Source organism: Pelodiscus sinensis, chromosome 20 (assembly GCF_049634645.1).
Source record: "Pelodiscus sinensis isolate JC-2024 chromosome 20, ASM4963464v1, whole genome shotgun sequence".
Lineage (NCBI taxonomy): Eukaryota > Metazoa > Chordata > Testudines > Trionychidae > Pelodiscus > Pelodiscus sinensis.
Window position 1 is genome coordinate 10,903,607 of NC_134730.1, and position 19,434 is coordinate 10,923,040.

Genomic DNA, 19,434 nt, shown 5'->3' on the forward strand with positions numbered 1-19,434 from the left:
CTTTTATTTGAACTGCAGTGTTCACTTCACAGCATTTCATACCTTTTCAATAACTATAATTTAATCTTAATTCCCAGACAAATCTTCAGCAGACTTGTTAGTGGAGTGGAATACACTTCATGTGCAAAATGTTAATGTAAAGATTTTAGAGGTTGGCACAGAAACTTTAATTCTACCCACATTTTATCCTTGCCCATCTGCTGGTCAGACAGAAGAACCTATTATGCTTAAACAACTGTTGAAGTGAAAACCTCTATAATCAGTCAAAACAAGATGCTGGGTTATGATAAAGTGATGAAGAATAACAGGTGCATCTTAATTATAAAAATTTCTCAATGGTGTACCTGCCCCTTGGAGGGGATCTTCATTTCAAGTCACCCTGTCTCAAAGGGGATCTAAGCAATAATACAAAGCTCCAGAAGAGGCCAATGAAAATCATAGATCTGGAAAAGCATCCATTTAAAAGCTTTAGGACTCTTAGGAGAGATGTAACAGGTGACCCATTGAGGCTATATGAAAACCCACTTTGGGGGAATGCATGGGACCCTTGCACAAGTTATTGCCTCAACCTTGAGGGAAGCAGGTGACTTTCTACGCCCACTTGTGTGCTTGTGGAACAATGTTGAAGTCCTCAGGTTCTGGATTTTGCCTGCTCATACAATGAGCTAAATTTAAAAATGAGGCAATCTACTAATAGGGGGAAATCAGTAGCATCTAGGCAAATGACTACAAGATCTACCTAAATTCCTTATTCTATTAGACTGCACTTTTTCCCATGGCTTATACCTTTGTCAAGGTGTGTTGGGAGAGTTGACCATGTTTGCATGGCAAGGGCCCTTCTGATTGAAGTGGAAAATACTACAAAGCATGGGAATTCTTGTGTAAAAACATTTAATCTACTGGAGAAAATGGGAGAACAATTGCTTTTCCAAAGGATTGCTAGACAGCTGCCTTGTGTGCTATGTACTTTACTTTCTCTTGTGCTTTCTTTCAACAGCATGGAACAGTCAGCTGTCGTTTGAAATAATTTCTCTTCCCCTCCCTTTCGCTGTGTCTTGTTGAGGAAATAGAGCTGGTACCAGCAGTTAGCAGTGCTCACAAGCCCAACCCATGTGATTAAAGGCTAGCTAGTAGAAATTATGACTCCACAAGACTGCTGCTCATAAATGGAATACGTTAACTCGTTCTTGCTAACCATTTGTACCCCTGCCTGAATCCCTCCCCCTTTACAGTCAGGTTTCCACGTGGAGCAGCTTCAGTCACCACCAAATATTCCTTCGGAGGTAATGAACTCTGTTCTGGAAGGACATCACCTACAACAAAGGTCTGTATATTCCTGCAAAGAATCATGGGCCCTAAACAACACTGGCTGCAGGGTTTTTTTTAATGTTTTCATTGAAAAATTCTGATTTTTTTTTTTTAAATTGAAACATTTTGATGATTTTCTATAGGAATTTCTGGAGAGAGACACAGACTGGTGTTCAAATGTCACAGCCTCAAAGCTTTTTCAGGAAAGGGAATTCTTGATTTCCAGCCAGCCCTAGTTCAAAGTCTCCTTTGCGAGTTGTTTTTCTTCGCTGCCTCACCTAGATCCAAAACCGAAGAAAATACGCAAAGGGAGAGATACTGTGGAACAGGTTTGTGCTGCAGCCTCTCCCATGCACAACCCTCTCCTTTCATGTTGTAGTGTCCTTTGCTCTAAGAGAACAGGTTCAGCAAAATGTGTGGTGTTTTTTCTTTGTATCTACCCCGGTACAGAGTTTGTGCTCGGCTTTCCTGGCCTGATAGCTTTGTATCTCAATTATTAGCAGATTAGCTATTGTAGCCCCTAGAAACCATCGTCCTGGATCAGTACCCCATTGGGCTAGGTGCTGTATGCACCCAGAACAATGACCATCCCTGCCTCATTGTGCTTACGGTCAAAATAGCTGTCTTGGTGGTTCAATGTAGAATGAATGCTCTACTCTACCCTTTGAGTGGACTTCTGATGCTAATGGTATTAGAGCACAAATGCAATATTAGTTAAGGGGTTTGGTAGTCTTGCCTGCTCTTTTCACCCATGCTCCTAAATGAGTCCCTGAACTTCTGTGTAAATTGATCCTTTGCCGGTCACACAAACTAGGGTGAAAATTTTCTAAGTCCCTGCTTTTTCATTTGTGATTGCCGTAATTCACTATAATCCAGAAGTGGATTTTAAGACTAGAAGGACAGCTTGCCAATTCAATATTTGTCTCAATGTGCGAATGTCTTTGGGTATAACTTCAGTTCCTGTGATTGGAGTTATGTCCAATGTGCTCCAATCCCACTGATTTAAAGTTGCATCCTACTACAGAGTATACCTTTTGTTTTCAAAGAGGACGATCCCCTGGTCTTCAGGCAATACAATTTACTGTCACAATCCACTTCTAGGCACCCATGTTGAGAATGGTCATTGAGAGTAAATGTATCACTTTGCAGAAAAGCTTTCCCACAGTTCCCCTTTCAGGGCAGGTGGAGGTATCTTGTACAGATGGTGAAACTGAGGCTATCTGTTATTTGCCTAGGGCCACACACTGAGAAGTAGAACTTGGGTAGGTGTGTATGTCTTAAACCTTGGCATTATGCTCTGAGAAGAAGGGGATGGGATGCTTAATGGTCCCAAGGGAAATTAACCAGAAGCAGGTGAAGTCTGGGATGAGTGAACAGTTTTGGGAAGCGGGGGATGCATCACTTTATTTCTCTGCCATTGGGACATGATGCAATCATTAGCACTTCAGCACCAGACATTACAAACCAAGCCCTTCACCTCCATTGTGTCCCCATTCGCACAGTGGGAAGGAGACTGGCTTTCTCCTAGGGTTCCATGGTTTGGAAAGCACTTGGAGGGCTCCATGTGGAAGGCACTGGAAGTGCACCCATACAGGCTACGCAGCCCTGTGTGACTCATGTTCGGCACTCTTGGATTTAAGTGTATAAATGCCACATTAGTCATCCTGTGACCAGTGCCCAGTCGTGCAGGAAATGGAGAGGGTGCCCTGAGAGATACCCATGAGAGACTTTCTCTGTGTTGCCCTGCCCTGAGGAACTCAACTGGTAAAGGTTAATGAATCTCAGTAAATCCTCAGTAACTTCCTCTCCCATGAAATGATCTTTGGGCTCCAGCCCTGGGCGGGGGACTGTGTGATTAATCCTCTCTGTGCCTCTGAGCCTGTGAAACACCGGCTGCTCTCACATGTTTGTTCATTGTCAGTTCTCCCAGGCAGTGAGGAGTGAAAGGAGCATGCAGAAAGGCAGAGAGGCAAGAAATTGCTTGGTACTGGCCTGCATTCAATGATGGGCCTGCAGTCAACTGATGGTCACAAAGGGACATGTGGTGTCCTTGTCTCTGTGCACTGGGCTTTGATCTATTGTGTGTGTTGTATACATTTTACACTTTTCCTTCAAAACCATCCTTAATAACGGGTCTCCTCTGCTGTGATGGCATCATAACCTCCCTTCCTGAAACTGCTGCCTTTTGTATTAGACTGTAAACTATTCAAGTCTGGCCCATATTTATTCTCTTGGGAAAGGCAGATCCCCCACTGAGTTACTCTATGGACATTTCCAGAACTTCCTCTTAATAGAAATAGTCCATCATGAGCACCTTGGTGTGTGTCTCATGATTGGGCAAAGCAGCAGGAGCTACTCAGTAGCTCCTGTATTTCTATTGTCATTGGAGCAAAATCTACTTCTGGGTAGGACTCCATCTTGTTTTCTGATGGCCACATGTCAGTACCTGATTGAGCTACTGTCCATCTTTCCATGGCATGGAATGGGCTACAGGCTGGCTTATTCCGTCTTGGCCTATCACAGGCTTGACATAATAATGCCCTCAAAGAACGCTTAGGCCTGTCTCCTCTCTAGAGGAGGCAGTGTGCACTAGTAGATAGCACAACAGACTGATGCTTGAGAGCTGGCTTCTATTTCTAGCTCAGGCACTGACCTGCTGGGTGCCCTTGGGCACATCACATTCATTCCTTTATGCCTCAGTTTCTCCATTTTTTCAGAGGGCTAATACTTACTGGCCTTGGTAAAGTGCTTTGAGCTCTACTGATGAAAAGCGCTAGCTAAGAGCTAGGTATTACCAGGCCCTATCAAAGGGGGGGGGCCAGGAGAGCCATTTGGCCCAGGCCTCAGGAGCTAAAGGGGCCTCAAATTTTAACATTTTCCTTCCAAGTCATTTCCATTTATTATACACCATGCAATTATAACAGAGAACACAAGAAGCTCTATATACCTGCAAAAATTGATTTAAACCATTGTGGGACCTCAGGCCTCCGCCAATTTTTCAGTTACATCTAAGTTTTCATTTGACTGGAGTAGCTTTTGCGATTAGTGTTTCTACTTTATGAAATGCTGTTTAGTCTTGGCATAGTTTAGAGGTTTGGAAAGTTGTAATTAATTGTTACTATGCAGTGATTTTGTTTAATCTGAGGGTGAATTTAACCTTTAAATTACATGTTTGTCTGCATAGGAGATCTTCGTATTCCTGGGTTTTTTGTGAGTCTTTGTATCCAATAACTATATCAGGCTCAGCTGTAAGCTACCTCTTCATCCAGTTTGATTCACCTTTAAAGGCTTTTTTGTGAAACTTTTAATTCTAGTTGTTTAATAAACTTTATATCCAATCTGGCAATCATCCCGGGTTCATATTCATAATAACGCACCTGTTATTAGAGGAATTTAATAACGGGAACATGTTAGCAGACAAAATGTCAAGATTTTGAAATAAGGCTATAAGGGCCGCAGTAAAAAACACCTCCAAACCATTGTTTATATAATATTAATTGCAAAGTATATACAACTACAGCCTTTAGTGAATTAATTTGTTACTATGTTTTAAAAGAACCCCTTTATAAAAATGAAGCAAAGATTTGAAAGTGGCGCAAGAGATGGCGAAAGGAACAGAGGGAAGCAGCAGTTAAGAGTTTAAAGCCATAACATCATTTCTCATATAAAAGACACTTCAGCCATTAGATGGTGACCATACTGACAGTGACACTTTCAGTTCTGATGAGAAACTTTGCACCCTCAAATGACATTTCAAGCCATTGCCTTAAAACGGAGGAGGTCATTAATCAGGACACAGAAATGCCAACAGTAGAGACAAATGCAGAATCTACGCTCGATTTAGAGACTCTGCAGGCAAAAAATGAGGACCACAGAGATGCTGTGCAGCAAGAGCAAGAACTTATGACTAGCACAGGACACAGTGTAACAGTGGCATCATAGCCTGATATTGCACTTCTTGTTAAGAACAATGTTGCTCAAATGCTTTCTCAGTCGGTTGTTTTCAGATTCCAAGTAATATAATAAAAGATGCTGAAAATCATGCTTTTCCCACTCATCTGCTGACAACTCTTCCAAATGGAGAGATGTACACAGCCGGTGGATTCTGCTGGAGCATGGAAAAGCAGGCTCAGAGTACTGTGTACCCGGTTTAATTTTTAACAGTAATACTTCAAATGCTTCAGTACTGTCTGATCCATCCGGTTGGGGCATCAGAGGTTGGAGGAAGTTGAAAGATCAAATACCTGCACGTGAAACTTCATAAAGATAACTGTTACATGGAAATCAGCTAGTAGAGCAGCACTAGCTGACAGTTCAGTTGAAAACTTACTCCGGAGTGAAATAAACACAAACTGATAACTGGAAAAAAAACCTCCTTGTGCTCATATTGAATGTCATTCTTTCTGGATGGGGATTGACTTGGGTTCCAGTCAATGTATCGATACCCAACAAATGGAAACTTCCTTGGTATACTTGACCTTCTTAGCAAGTATACCAACTTATCAGGCCATGTTAAGCATGTTCGTGAATCACAGGAGAGGAAAACACATGGAAGTCCACTGTCTACCAGAATACAAAATGAGTTTGAACTGTGTGGGACATTTGTGCAAACAACAATTCTTGAAGAGATACGACATGCAAAGTACTTTTCAATTATTATTGATGCAACTCCAGACTGTTCTCATAAAGAACAGATGATCTTGGTGGTTCAATATGTTAAAGTTGCAAGAAGTTCAAAGTTTTCAACTGAAGAATGATTCATTTTGTTTGATAATTTAAAACAAACAAAAAAAACCTGGAAAAGAGATTGTTCGTGTACTAGAAATTCTGGAAGGCTACAAATTAAATTTTTCAAGTCTGCATTGGCCAAGCCTATGACAGTGGATCCAATATGGTTGGGAAGTACAACTAAGTACAAGCCGTCCTTCTTGAGCAAAAGCCAAACTGTGTTTTCTCCATTTGTGGCAACCACACGCTAAATCTTGTCAGCCTTGATTGTGCTGAATCATGCAAGGAAGCAATCACATACTTTGGCACAATCCAGCAATTGTACAACCTCTTCAGTAGCAGTCCTCGAAAGTGGGAAATTCTGAAGCAGCATCCGCCTGTTTCCCTTCGCAGCATTCAACAACAAGATGGCCATCTTGAATTGGCATTAAACCAGTTGCATGGGGGGAGGCGAGAGAGAGAGAGACTAAGTGAGCTTGAATCTCTTAAACTCACAGCACAAGCTCGCACTGAGCTTAAATCAGTTCAGAAATATATATCCAAATTTGAATGCACTTTGTCATTCATGCGGATGAAGCTGCTAAAAATGGTCCACAAAACTAATCTTATAATTGAAGCACGCAATGCTACATTTGATGTTGAGAGGAATAACATTGAACGACTTAAAGATATTCAAAAGATTTGTGATCAATGGGTCACAGTCCTTTCTTGAGTCCAAATCACTAGCATAGGGTATTGACATTTCATCTGAGTTTTTCACCAATCGCAGCCTAACATCTCAATCGGATGCAGAAAGGCACTATCAAGTAATGGGCTTTTTTGTTGTTGATTCCATTCAATCTGGTCTTACATGTTGATTTGAGTCACTGCAACAAATTTATATCCTTTTTGGATTCCTTTGGGAGTTCAGAGAACTAAGTGGTGAAGATTTATATTCAGTGGCTGAACAGTTTCGATGAAGGTAGAATGAAATTTCAAGAGATCTCTGACGAGAGAGTCTTCCTGAAACGTACACGTTTCACCAACTTTGAATTGGACTGCAAGCCAAAAACTGCTTCAAGAAATATTCGCGCTCGGCCTGTCGACTGTATTTCCTAATATCACAATTGCATTACGTCAGGGGTCTCCAACCTTTTTAAGAACAAGATCACTTTTTGAATTGAAGTGTAATCCAAGAGTTACCTCATACCCAAATACTCTTGCCCTGCCTCCTTTGTGCCTCTTTTCTGAGGCCTTGCTCCCTGCTCACTCCATCCTCCCTCACTTTCGCCAAGCTGGGGCAGAGGGTTGGGGTGCAAGTGCTGGTCTTGGATTAAGGGACTTGGAGCGTGAGAGTGTTTGACCTGCCCCAAGCTCAGCTCATTGGGGTGCAGGAGGGGGGTCTAGGTGCAGGCTCTGGGAGGGTGTTTGGATGCAGGGGTGCTTGGGGCTGGGGCAGAAGCTTGGGGTGCAGGAGGGGTTCATGACTCGGGTAGGATTTTGGGATGTGGGCTCCAGCTGGGCACTGCTTTACCTCAAGTTGCTCCTGGTTGGTGGTGCAATGGGGCTAAGGCAGGCTCACCCCTCTCCTGGCCCTGCACCAGCCCCAAAAGCAGCCGGCAAACTCCCTCCAAGGTCCTGTTTTGCCCCCCTCTCTGCTCTGTGGCGCTAGGATACAGAGTAGGAGAGGGGGCACCTTGACATCAGCACCCTCCTCTCCTTCCACTGCACAGCAAGCAGGAGGCTCCTGAGGGGACAGCTCCAAAGCAAAGGGCAGGAGAAGCGCAGCAGTGGGGGAGGGGCAACTGAAGTGCTGGAACTTGATGAGTCTCTTGGCCAAACCAGTCAGGATCCCCTGTCAGAGGCTCCAAGATCTGCCAGTAAATCCTGATCTGCTGGTTGGTGACCACTGTCTTACGTATTTTATCAGTCTCCCTGCAGTGGCTTCGGGTGAATGCACGTTCAATGTGTTTTAAAACAAGCAAAGAACTATCATCGTTCTAGAATGGGACGAGAGCGTTGGAATGGGCTCGCTATGCTTAACATTAACAATGGTGTTGCACGTAAACTAGTTTTTTTTTCAATTATAAATGAGTTTGCACACAACAAAGCCAGAAAGCATTCCTAAAATGAAGAGTTTTGCTTGCAGTGGAAACGCACAATTAGTTACATTTTTAATATACACACTATTGGTATAAAGACTTAATTATTAATAAATAAATGTCTCAAGAGTTCATTTTCATATATTTTAATTTTAGTATGATCCTGTGGATGAGAAGTTAGATTTGACAGGGCCTGGGGCTGGTACTGGACTGGGACCTCTAAACTCAGTGGCCTGGGCCTCTGTCATTCTCTGAGAGGGTCTGGGTATTACTGTTTGTCTTATGGGAAAGCACTGGATTTGCAGAAGGCTATTGGTTTCACAGGTTCTCAGAATAATCCAAACTTCCTCCTCTTTGTGTGTCTGTTTCTATTCCCCTTTGAAGTGCACTTTTCACGTTTGTTTTACTTCATTTGCCTTCTATGGCCCAGGAATGTTGCACTAACTGACTTGAGGCATGCACAGACACCTGCCTAAAGATGTAATTCTCTTTCCCATTGCATGCTTAATTGGCTCAGGTCACACATTGACTGGAGCAGATCTTTACTGAGTTCGAGGGGCAGTTCACATCAGCAATCTGGTCAGGTAATGGCAAGCCCAGGGACACATTTGGGTACTATCTAACCAGACTGAAATAGGGGCAAGTGTTCTGAAATATTGAGACACCCTCCCCTGCAAGCTGCTGTCAATTACAATATATTACTGGGTTCATTCAGCACCATTGCAGCCTTGTGAAGGCAAAGCATGAGGCTTCTTGCAGTCTGATGGGGGAGAATGATCAGGTTATGGCACAAGGAGCTATGGAGAATTCAGGCAGATGTCCTGGCTCCAGGCACAAAAGCTGAAGATGGGAGGAGAGTGAGGGAAGCAATGGTAAGTGAAAGGCAGTGGGTACCTGAGATGTGCTGGACAAAGAATTGGGCAGGTGCGCTGATGCGGGGGAGGGAGGTTAGAAGTAAGCTGCCTAAAAGGCTGGATGGTGCCCCCGATAGATGTGCTGTTGGAAATTATTTTGTTCCAGGCGCTGGTGGTTCCACTGAGCAGGTTTTAGAGTGGAAGAGAAATAGCCGATCTGTGTTCAGGCTCACACCCTCTGTCTCCACAAAGGGCTCAGTAGGTTTTGTTTTTATACCTTGTCTCCAAGTGTGAGTTTAGAAAGGGAGGATCTGAGGCCAGCTGAATCCTGTGCTCTCAGGGCTTAGTGAAGCATTAAACTGCTCTCTTGCCATAACCTGCATTGCTGGCCAGTCTGTCAGACTTGGATTATTTTTTTGACGGGTGGGAATGCAAGGGCACAACCAGCAGAAGACCTGTCCACTGGATGAGCCACGTGACCTTGAGAGTGCAGCTTGATTCTGCTCCTTGTGGAGTCCATGGAGAAGACTCATTGGGGCCCAAGAGTTTGATCCAGCTTGCAATGACCCTTCACAGCAATGAAGTCCGGGTTCAAGTTCTTCTGAAGTCAACAGAAGCCTTCATGGACGCTGGACTGAGCCTGTCAAGTGCAGCTGGAGGTGGTGGGACATTCAGTCTTCCACATCTGCCTTTCCTCCCTGTACTGGGCCACTGAGGTTCAGTTGTTGAGCTGCCCTCTTTGAAGAAGGCTAGTTCAGTTTCCAAGCCAAATCCATTGCTGGAGTGGGAGGGGGCTGCCATGTAAAACTCTGCTGTGGCCTTAGTCCAGCATTGTCAGCTTGAGAGAAATCAAAGCGCTGCGCTCAGTCACTTTCTCCTGCGAGGTGACAGGACTTTGCCATATTTGGGCAGGATACGCTGGCACCAGTTAGCTGAGCCAGTCTTGACTCGTGACAGTGTAACCCTCACACCTAGGCTACGTCTAGACTGGCATGATTTTCCGTTAAAAGCATTTGTGGAAAAAAGCGTCTAGATTGGCACAGATGCTTTTCTGCAAAAGCACTTCTAGACGCGGTTTTGCGCAAGAAAGCCCCGATTGCCATTTTCGCCATCGGGGCTTTTTTGCGCAAAACAGTTTTTAGCTGTCTACACTGGCCCTCGTGTGCAAAAACATTTCCGGAAAAGGGCTTTTGCCCAAATGGGAACGTCAAAGCATTTACGCAAGAAGCACTGATTTTGGACAGTAGAACGTCAGTGCTTTTGCACAAAATCAAGCGGCCAGTGTAGACAGCTGGCTGCTTTTGCGGAAAAACTTGCCAGTCTAGACACAGCCCTAGTGTGGTTCACTGTCCCATGTAGTGGCACTTAGACCATTTACAATGCGTGGTAAGAACAAGGGAGCTCTACAGCCTAGTCTGGAAGGCAGCTGGCTTTATAGCTCAAGCTGTAGAGGCTCCTACATTGAACTTCAGAGGTCCCAGGTTTAAATCCACTTGGTGGCAGTTACACCAGCACTTGGGCAGTGCATTGCCTCCCCTGGCCGTCTTAATTGCTAAATGGAGGGTCCTCATGCCTCTAGGTATAGCTCTCCCTGCACCCCCACAGGCATCAGTTGCCTAGGAGTAGAGCCCTGCATGGATACACAATTTATATCTGCAAAAGTGAGCTGGGGAGGCGAGTACCTGTGCCTATCTGCGAGTTTGTGAGCTTCTGGATACAAAATCTGTATCCGCCTCTGCAAAAATGAGCTGCAGCTATCAGTGGAGGTGCAGGACTCTACCTGTGTGTCCCTTCATGCTGCCTGATGCCAAGCCTCCTTTGCAGAGTTTGGCCCAGCATATTTCTGGTGCGGGGATATCTAAGGGGCCACTGGCCACATGGCACCCCCCACCTAGTCTAGACAAGTGTTGGAACAACCCCCCTCTGCCCCAGGCCACACCTCTTCCCTCCCTTACCCTGCCCCCTCCCCACCTTTGCTCTGCCCATGCCCCACCTCTTCCCCAGCCAAGGCAGCCCGGAGGAATATCAGGGTCAGGAGCAGTTTTTCCCTTTGTGCCCCTCTTCCCCCCCCCCCCCCCCCACTCACTGGCAGCAGCAGGAGAAGCAGAACAAGGCCGCCCCAGCTCGCTTTGCTCCACCAGCCATGTTGCTTCACTTCCCACCAGTGAGTACAGGGGCAGAAGGGCCTAAGGGGGGGATGTAAATAAAGGGAAAATGGTGGTGGAATAGCTAGGAGGTCTGGTTTTATCTCTGGTGCCATCACAAATTCCCTGTGGGGAACTCACCCAGAGCCTCCAGATAGAAAACACATGCAGGTGCCTAACTCCCACGGAAACCAATGGCAGTTAGGGCCCTAAATACCTGTGAGGAGTTCTAGTGACCTTTGCTCTGATTGAGCCATACAAGTGGGTTCAACAGGAATCCAAGGTGAGCCCTGGTGGGGGAATCGGGCCCCAAGAGACATGCCAGAGACTGGCAAAGGGAAAGAAAAGCAGGGACTTTCCATTCCTCCCATGAGCTTCAATGAAGGTCCAAGAACAATTTCAGGCCTGCCCTTCCACATGGTACCAGTCAATCACCTACAGAGAGGGAGGAGGAAGAGGCATGGCCCTCTTCCCCTGGCACTGGCCTGCGTGCCAGGCTACAAATTACTGTAGCCCAAAGGCGCTCAGCTGGAGAAGGGATCATGCTCCAGTGCAGGCCTGTGCACTGCAATGCAAGCTGTGCACCCTTTGAACCTCCCTGCACTGCACTTTTCACCGCTGGGATCGAGGGTAAGGATACAAACCTCCCAGGGCTGGCACGAAACTGAATGGATGCTAAGTGCTAAGAGATCCTTCACTATCCTAGGGAGAAGTTTTGTGTAACAGGGAGGAGGAGGCTTCCAGAGGCCTCAGTCACCTTTCTTTGTCTTGGACTCTTTCCAAACACCTGACCTATGTAATGCTTAGTCATACAGAATCCAGTCCCAGGATTTGGCTCAGACCAAAGTCCATGTACCCCAGTATCCTGTTTTCCCACAGTGGCCAATGCCAGGTGTCCCAGAGCAACAAACCAAATAGGGAATTAGCAAGTGATCCGTCCCCTATTGCCCATTCCTAGCTTCTGACAAACTGAAATAGACACATCATCCCTACCAATCCTGGCTAATAGCCATTGGAGGATTTCTTCGCCACGAATTTATCTAGGTTTTTATTTAATCCTGTTAGTCTTGGCCTTCACAACATCCTCTGGCAAGGAGTTCCACAGATTGTGCATTCCTTTGGTTTGTTTTAAACTCAGCATCCAATGGGGCTCACAAAGGGAAGAGCTTCCTCTTTCATGCAGTGAAAATGGAAGTCTTGTTTGGTAAACAATAAGTTATGTCAATATCTTAGCAGAAGCCGCCTGGCTCAAAAGTAGCTCCAATCTCTGACTAACCATTAAGCACATTGTTGCCACTGAAAATGACTCCAATAACTGCACACACAAATCACAAGAGTATGGCTTGTTCTCTCCAGTCAGTGCAACACCCAAACCTGGTTGGCAGAGTGTGCTGGGCTGAGATGCTTGTAATTCTTTGCAGCGATTTGGAGATTAGCTTTGTGTTTCTCTTTCTCCCCACCTGCCAGCCATGCGTGTGGTGGGTCCTGTCTGCTGCTGGTGCAGAAAGGTTTCTGAGGCTATTCTCTCATCCGTGGTCTTTCTTTAAAACAGGACTCAATCCAAGATTGGATCCAGCTAGGGGGAAAAACCGCAGGAGTGTTGTGTTGTGTGTTGTGGAGAGACGGAACACGTTAGTCCTCGAAAACCCAGAAGATCACGGATTTCTAATTCCGCACTTGCAAATAACAAGTAAGTGATTTAATTAGAGCTGAAAGTATTCTGGGAGGGAGCAGCCCTGGAAGGTATGTCCAGCTTCTTGGCTACTTTTTTGTATTTCTCCCCTTCCCCCTCCCCCACACGTGCCTGTACAACTTTCAAAAAGTATTTCTGGGAGCATGTAGTTTCCCTCATTCCTCCTAGTTTTACCCCTTCAGTATCAAGAGCCTCGTCGTGTGTACAGGGGACTGGTCAGGGTTTGCACCCTCTTTGCACAGGTGCAATTGATTGCACAAGGTCCAGGGTGAGAGAATCAAATCCTACATGGCTTTAAAATGTTCAGCTTTCCTTCCATTTTTAAATGACACATGATTTAGACTGTCAGATCAGGGAGTGGCTCTTCTTAGGTGTTTGCACACACAATACTATCTTATCATCCATCGATCTCAGAGCACTTGACAAAGGGGGTCAGTCTCATTAGTCCCATCTTACAGATGAGGAAACTGAGGCACAGAGAGGTGACGTGATTTGTTGGTCACCCCGCCGGTGAGTGGCAGGGGTGACCCGAGCACAAGTCCAAGGTTCCACCCAGCAGTCATCACTGTCTCCAGATTGGATTTTTATCTGCATTGGGCCCCCTCAGTGCTATTGTAATACAAATTATGGGAAGCTGGGGACTTCTGTGCCATTATGCAGAGTCCTCTGGGGAGTACAGAACCTCCGCAGCACACTGTGTGGCTTAGGGAAAGGTTCTGCTACCAAAGCCAGTTTACACTGGTCTTTCAGCTCTAAGAACTGGAGCTGAAATACTGGCCCCATTGAATGGCAAAATTCTCACTGATTTCAGGGAAGCGAGAATTGCATCCTATCGCATCTAAGCCAGATGTTAACCTCCTTTGACTTAGCAGGGAATATGAATTAAAAAATAACCTTTTTGAACAGTTTTAACCAGCTGCCCCATCCATGTTGTTGTTAGTGGGCTCAATGGGAGCCATGTTTTAAACTGTATTTAAACATGGCCCTTCAATGTGACACTGAGCCGTGCACTAAAATAAATCCCCACCCTTCTGTTTTACTTCTTGCTTCCAAAACACTGAGTCCAGCTTCTCAACGTGCCTGGGAGTTGGGGTTCTCACCTGTTGTGGTGTTAAGAGCTGCTATTTACCTGGTGCCTTATGCCCTAAGATCCTGGTTCAGAAGTAGCTGGTCAGCGAAGAGTATGTTTGCTAGCCGTGAAGAAAAGGTTCAGATGCTGGGATAGAAGCATATGATTTTGTAGTGTGGCCCTTTAAGAGAGGCTTGGTCTCTCTGGCCTTTCCTTGGGTAGGTAGGATGGCTGCTGTACCCACAAGAGAAAGCTGGGGCTCCTGGTACAAAGGGATGTGTGGAGAGGCTGGCTTGCTTGTCTGGGTTCATCTCAGGCATCGGGGTGGACCTGGGAACAGAACTGCAGCCTCCTTTGCCTTATGTTTGAGCTGCAGGAGCCAGAGGTCCAAAGGTACCATGGATTTGCTACCTCGCTGGGCAGCTGCTTTCCCTGGCCTCCTTCCAATACATGTTACTAATTCTTCAGGGGGGTAGCTGAGTTAGTCTGTAACAGGAACAACTTAAAAAACCACAAATAGTCTAGTAGAATCTTAAAGAATATAAAAAAATAGATGGTATCATGAGCTTTCATGGGCACAGCCCACTTCTTCAGATGATGGGAGTGTTGGACGTCCAGATCCAAGAATAAATAAGGAAGGGAGTTTTATTCTTGGATCTGGACTTCCAACACTCCAGTCATCTGAAGAAGTAGGCTGTGGCCGCGAAAGCTCATGATACCCTCTACATGGTTTGTTAGTCTTTGCAATGGTCTCCAACCTTTTTAACCACAAGATCACTTTTTCCATGTAAGTGCAATGTAAGATCTACCTCAAACCCAAATACCCTTGCCTGGCTTCCTTCCCCACCTTCTCTGAGACCCTGCCCCGGCTCCACCCCTTCTCCAAGGCTTCAACCTGCTCTCTCCATCCCCCTTCCTCCCCCATCTCATTCACTTTCACCAGGCTGGGGTAGGGAGTTGGGGTGCAGGCTCTGGTCTTGGGCCAAAGGGTTCAGAATGTGGGAGGGGACGCCCTGAAGGTAGGGAGGTGGGGTGGGTTCTGGAGTGGCCTAGGGCATTTGCCTGGAGAGTGCAGGGTTGGGAACTCAAATCCTCCCCTCCCTTCCCCACCCACCCTGGGAGTGGCCGGACAGCCAACACAAGCTGCCCCAGGGATGGAGTTGGTGCCTGCATTAGGAAAGCAGGGTAAGGGATCCTCTGAAGGTAGGTTGGTGGGGTGGCCTAGGGGGCTAGGGCATTCAGCTGGGGAGCACAGGGTTGTGGGGTTGAGTCTTACCCCCATCTTCAGAGTGGCTGGACCCAGCTGCCCCAGGAATGGAGCACCAAAGCTAAGGCAGGATTACTCCTGCCCTGGCTCTGCACCACCCCTGGCATGCATAGCAGTGGCTTCATGTATGCTGCCCCTCATCTACAGGCACCAACCCCACAGCTGCTTCTGGCTAAAGTTCTCCATTACTAATCAACGGGAGCTGCAGGAGTGGTGTCTGCAGGCAAGGACAGCAGGTGGAGACCCACTACTCTGACCTTCTCAGGGACATGCCAGCCACCCCCAGGAGCACAATTACCAGAGGGATAATTATTCCAGACGTGACATTTTAGAACTCACTACTCAAAGAATTAAATGTAAGCCTAAGAGAGAAATGAAAGTTATGAAATGCACTGACCAGTCAAAAACCAAAAATAATCCACTTTGCAAGCAGTAAAAGTAGTAACAACAACCCCCCACATACGTGTTGGCTCAGCAGATGAGAGGGAAGGACAGTGTGTGTTTGTGAGAGTGACAGACACACACACTGAGAGTGACAGACACACACACTGAGAGTGACAGACACACACACTGTGTGAGTCACGGATTTGCGTTGCCAAGCTCCCTCCGTCCCCTTCTCTGTGTGGAGATGGTACAGAAATGGGGGGAGGAAGGACACCCGGACATCAACACCCCCACTTCTTCCTCCCACACCCTGCACAGCAAGAAGTAGGCTCCCAAGGGGCAACTCCAAGGCAGAGGGCAGGAGCAGCATGACAGTAGGTGAAGGGGCAACTGAAGTGCCAGCGCTTGAGAGCTTCCTGGCCAAACCAGTCAGGATCTGTCAGAGGCTCCAAGATCTATTGGTAGATCCCGATCTACTGGTTGGTGACCTCTGGACTAGACTATTTGCAGGGCTGCATTATGACTTTCATGGGCCCTAGGCACTTTTGCATTCGTGGGCCTCTTCCTCCATAAAAAAAAAATATTAAATATTATTTTTGATATAACTTTAAATACTTCAACACTTTTTTTTTCTGTTTTAGGCAAAATTTAATAGATTTTTGTGGACCCTAAAAGTTTCATTTTTTTCTGATGTGAGAAAAAAATTAAAACATTTTCTTCGACCCTAAAAGTTCATTTTTTTTCTTCTGATTTTAAAAGAAATTAAAACTTTTAGGGGCCCACGAAAATGTATCGTGGGCCCTAGGCACTGTGCCTACTGTGCCTACTGGATAAGTCGTCCCTGACTCTTTGTTGTTTTTTAAGTTTTTCTGTTACTAATTGTTAGGGAAGGTAGTGACAGGCTTAGAACTGAAAGTCAATTCATTGCGCTGGAGTTGCTGGATTCATTCTGTTTTGAGGCTTCAAAGCTAATACCGAACCCCTCTCCCAGAGAGAAACCTGTGCCAGACAGTGAATTCATAGGAACATTCCTCTGACAAGCAGGGCGGAGTCGCCCGCTCTGCTCTTTCCAGCACAAACTGGTTTTTCGAGTCATTTTTAAAGCAAAGCTCCATCTCTGCTTCTGGATCATCCGGTAGCTTGGGGAGGAGCCACCCAGAAACTGCTCTTTTAAGCTGCCCCAGACCTTCCCAGCTGGAGCCTGTCATTCCATCTCCGCAGACAGGAGCAGAGAAGCGGTCCCCTGAAAAGCTTTGCGGACGCCAAGAGGGGAACTAAATTCCTGCCAAGATGTTCAAGGGAGTGGGCAAAGGCTCCCCCAGCAAAACGTATCAAATCAAGCAAACCAAGTAAGTGTCATTCCTTGATTTTGCCGAACTCTTATGGGGTTACAGGACTTATGGGAGAAGAGGTATCCAGGGCAGAGGTCACCTCTGAGTAAATGAAAAGATCTTTCTGCTGAGCACTGAGCAGCCAAAGTTCTCTTTGGGAATCCACTGCCAAAGGGTTGGAAACTTAGCCAATATGTCCCCTTTCTCCAGGGGCTGTGCACTGTCAGTCTCCCTGGCGCTCCAGCCCAGAGGTAGCTGCATGGTTCCTGTAGGAACACCCTCTAGTTTGCAAGGCACTATCTGAGTAAGATATTGCAGGGATCAAGCCTGCGTGACATGAATTCAGATGAGCAGACAGGAGGCTGTCGTGAAAGAGGCAGCATCTAGACATGGGTATTTCAAGGAGATGTTCTCAGACAGACAAACGCAGCTTTGCTGGATTGTTCATAGCTCAGTGGGTGAACTCAGCGCTGGGGGAGGCAAGTCTCTAGTTCAGCCCCTTCCACCAAGTCCTCACCCCCCCCCCCATGTGAGCCAAGCTGCCCCCACATAGGGCAAGCCTTCAGTCTTCTGCGTAAGCTTCCCCAGCCCCAGAACATGGGGAGGAGGGCAGTGTGCGGCCCCACCTTGCCCACCCCTGGAGCATGAGGAAGGTTGGCATCCCCAAAATCCTACCCTGGGGCATAGATAGGGGGCACTGCCCCAGCATCCCCAGCCTCAGCATGGCTGAAGCCCAGGGGCAGCCCAGGAGCCTCACTGAAGCTGGGGGTGAAGAGAGAGTGGGGCAGGGCGGGGCTGGCAGTTTGGGAAGGCCAGGCCATCCCCTGCCCATCAGACCTGCCGCCCATGGCGCTGTGGCATTTCCAGTCTCCAAACTGTGCGTCCAAATAGGTTGGCGGTGGGTGCTGAGGTGATGCTGCCGTATGAGCTGAGGTGGCCCTTGAAGAGAATGTGAAAACCTTTGGAAGAATCCAAACCAGAGGGTGCATCTCGTACCAAGCTCAGAGCATCCCTGCTCTTGGCTGCATGGAACAGGAGGGGGACAGGACGGGCTGTACTTCGTGGGTAGAATTCATCCTGGCTACAGGCCATTCCCCTCCAGCATAAGCCCATACGAATTCCACCACCCTGTTACTTCTTTTCAGTCTGCACAGGGGTGAGGCCCTGGGGGAACTGTAGCAGGCTCAGTTTCACCCTGCGGAGTGGTGTGGCATTCATCTGTCAGTGTGAGGGCTGAGGCACAGAGAGGAAGAGACATCCCTTTTGGGGTAATTTTAGCGGGAAGCCAGAGGGCTCCCAAACGGGAAGGGCTTCCCAGGGCATCTTTGAGAGGGAGATCTTGTAAAGGCAGCCCTTTCCCCTGCTCATCCTGCAGACCCCACCTCAGGGTTGTTTTCCACCCTCTTCCCCTGTCATGTTTTCAGAACCACAGTCCGGCCTATGGGGGTTGTTTTAAATGCTTCCTGCCTTGCAAAATGGGAGGAAGCACACCATGGGACGATTTGTAGATTTACAAAAGCAGAAGTAATGCAGGGCTGCACATCTCAGCTCAGCCACCGTTTGCCCGAGAAGGGGCTTGCCCAGGAAATCTGATGTGCAGATTGGGGGCTGGAGAGTCCAACAGCCAGAATTAGTGGATTATCCCATCTACATACCCATAACTCCATGTTTAAAAGCAGCTTTTAAGCTTGGTTGTACCCTAAAGAAGATTTATTTATTCCCATTAACACAAGAACTAATGAAATGTCACCAAATGAAATGAATAGGCAGCAGATTTAAAACTAATAAAGGAAGTACTACTTCACATAACGCACAGTCAACCTGTGGAACTCCTTGCCAGAAGATGTTCCCAACCCTGTGTCAGAGTATCCAAGGGAGGACAAGTTGGAGGGGTGGGAACTGATGCTGCATATGTGATCAATCCCATTCATAGACAGGAGGCGGCAGAATTGGTAGAGCTGGCTGCCTTGGGTGTGAGGAATTGGAAGATTTTTCAGGTGTGTCTACCAATGTGTCCTGGAGCGGCTGGGCACAGCTGGATATTAACAAATTGATTTCCTGGGTGTCCTGTTCCTCCTGACTGTCTGCATTACCCCCATTTGAAGAGGAATAGTTCCGTACCAAGACAGGATCTAGGATACCTGAAGCGAGTGGCACTTCACAAAAGCTTATGCCATTTAAAAAAACCAACCTGTGCATGTATCTGAGGTGCCACCAGACTCCTTGTTGTTTTGGCTGAAACAGACTAAGATGGCTACCTTGCTGAAACCTGTCAAGGGGAAAGAACAGGGGAAGTTGGGGAAGGGGGATAGATAGGGGGCTGGTAGCCCTACTGAAATGCAGCAGGGCAGATTAAAGTAAGACTGGAAAAGGGTCATGTTTGTGCTAGAAAGAAAAAGACGGCCAATTGACCTCTTAGTAGAAGCGAGATATCCTAGGGATTAAACCAAAAAATAATGAAAAGGGCGCTTGATCCCTTCCAAGCACTAATTAGTCCTTGCCATTCCCTGTGAGGGGGAATAGACCGCGGCCAACTTCTCTTACTGATGGGGAAAGAGACTGCTGTCGAATTCTG

The 19,434-nt window shown here is 46.8% G+C and overlaps 1 protein-coding gene across 1 annotated transcript in view; it reads left to right on the top strand.

Moving 5' to 3' along the window:
• Positions 1 to 12,616: 12,616 nt before the first annotated feature.
• The window catches only part of EVPL (envoplakin), a 44,482-nt gene continuing 37,664 nt past the window's right edge, over positions 12,617 to 19,434 (top strand). The window contains exons 1-2 of the mRNA XM_075903624.1: positions 12,617 to 12,805; positions 16,750 to 16,877. Coding sequence (XP_075759739.1) covers positions 16,819 to 16,877 — 59 coding nt within the window. The 5' untranslated portion in view covers positions 12,617 to 12,805; positions 16,750 to 16,818. The remainder of the gene's footprint in view (positions 12,806 to 16,749; positions 16,878 to 19,434) is intronic.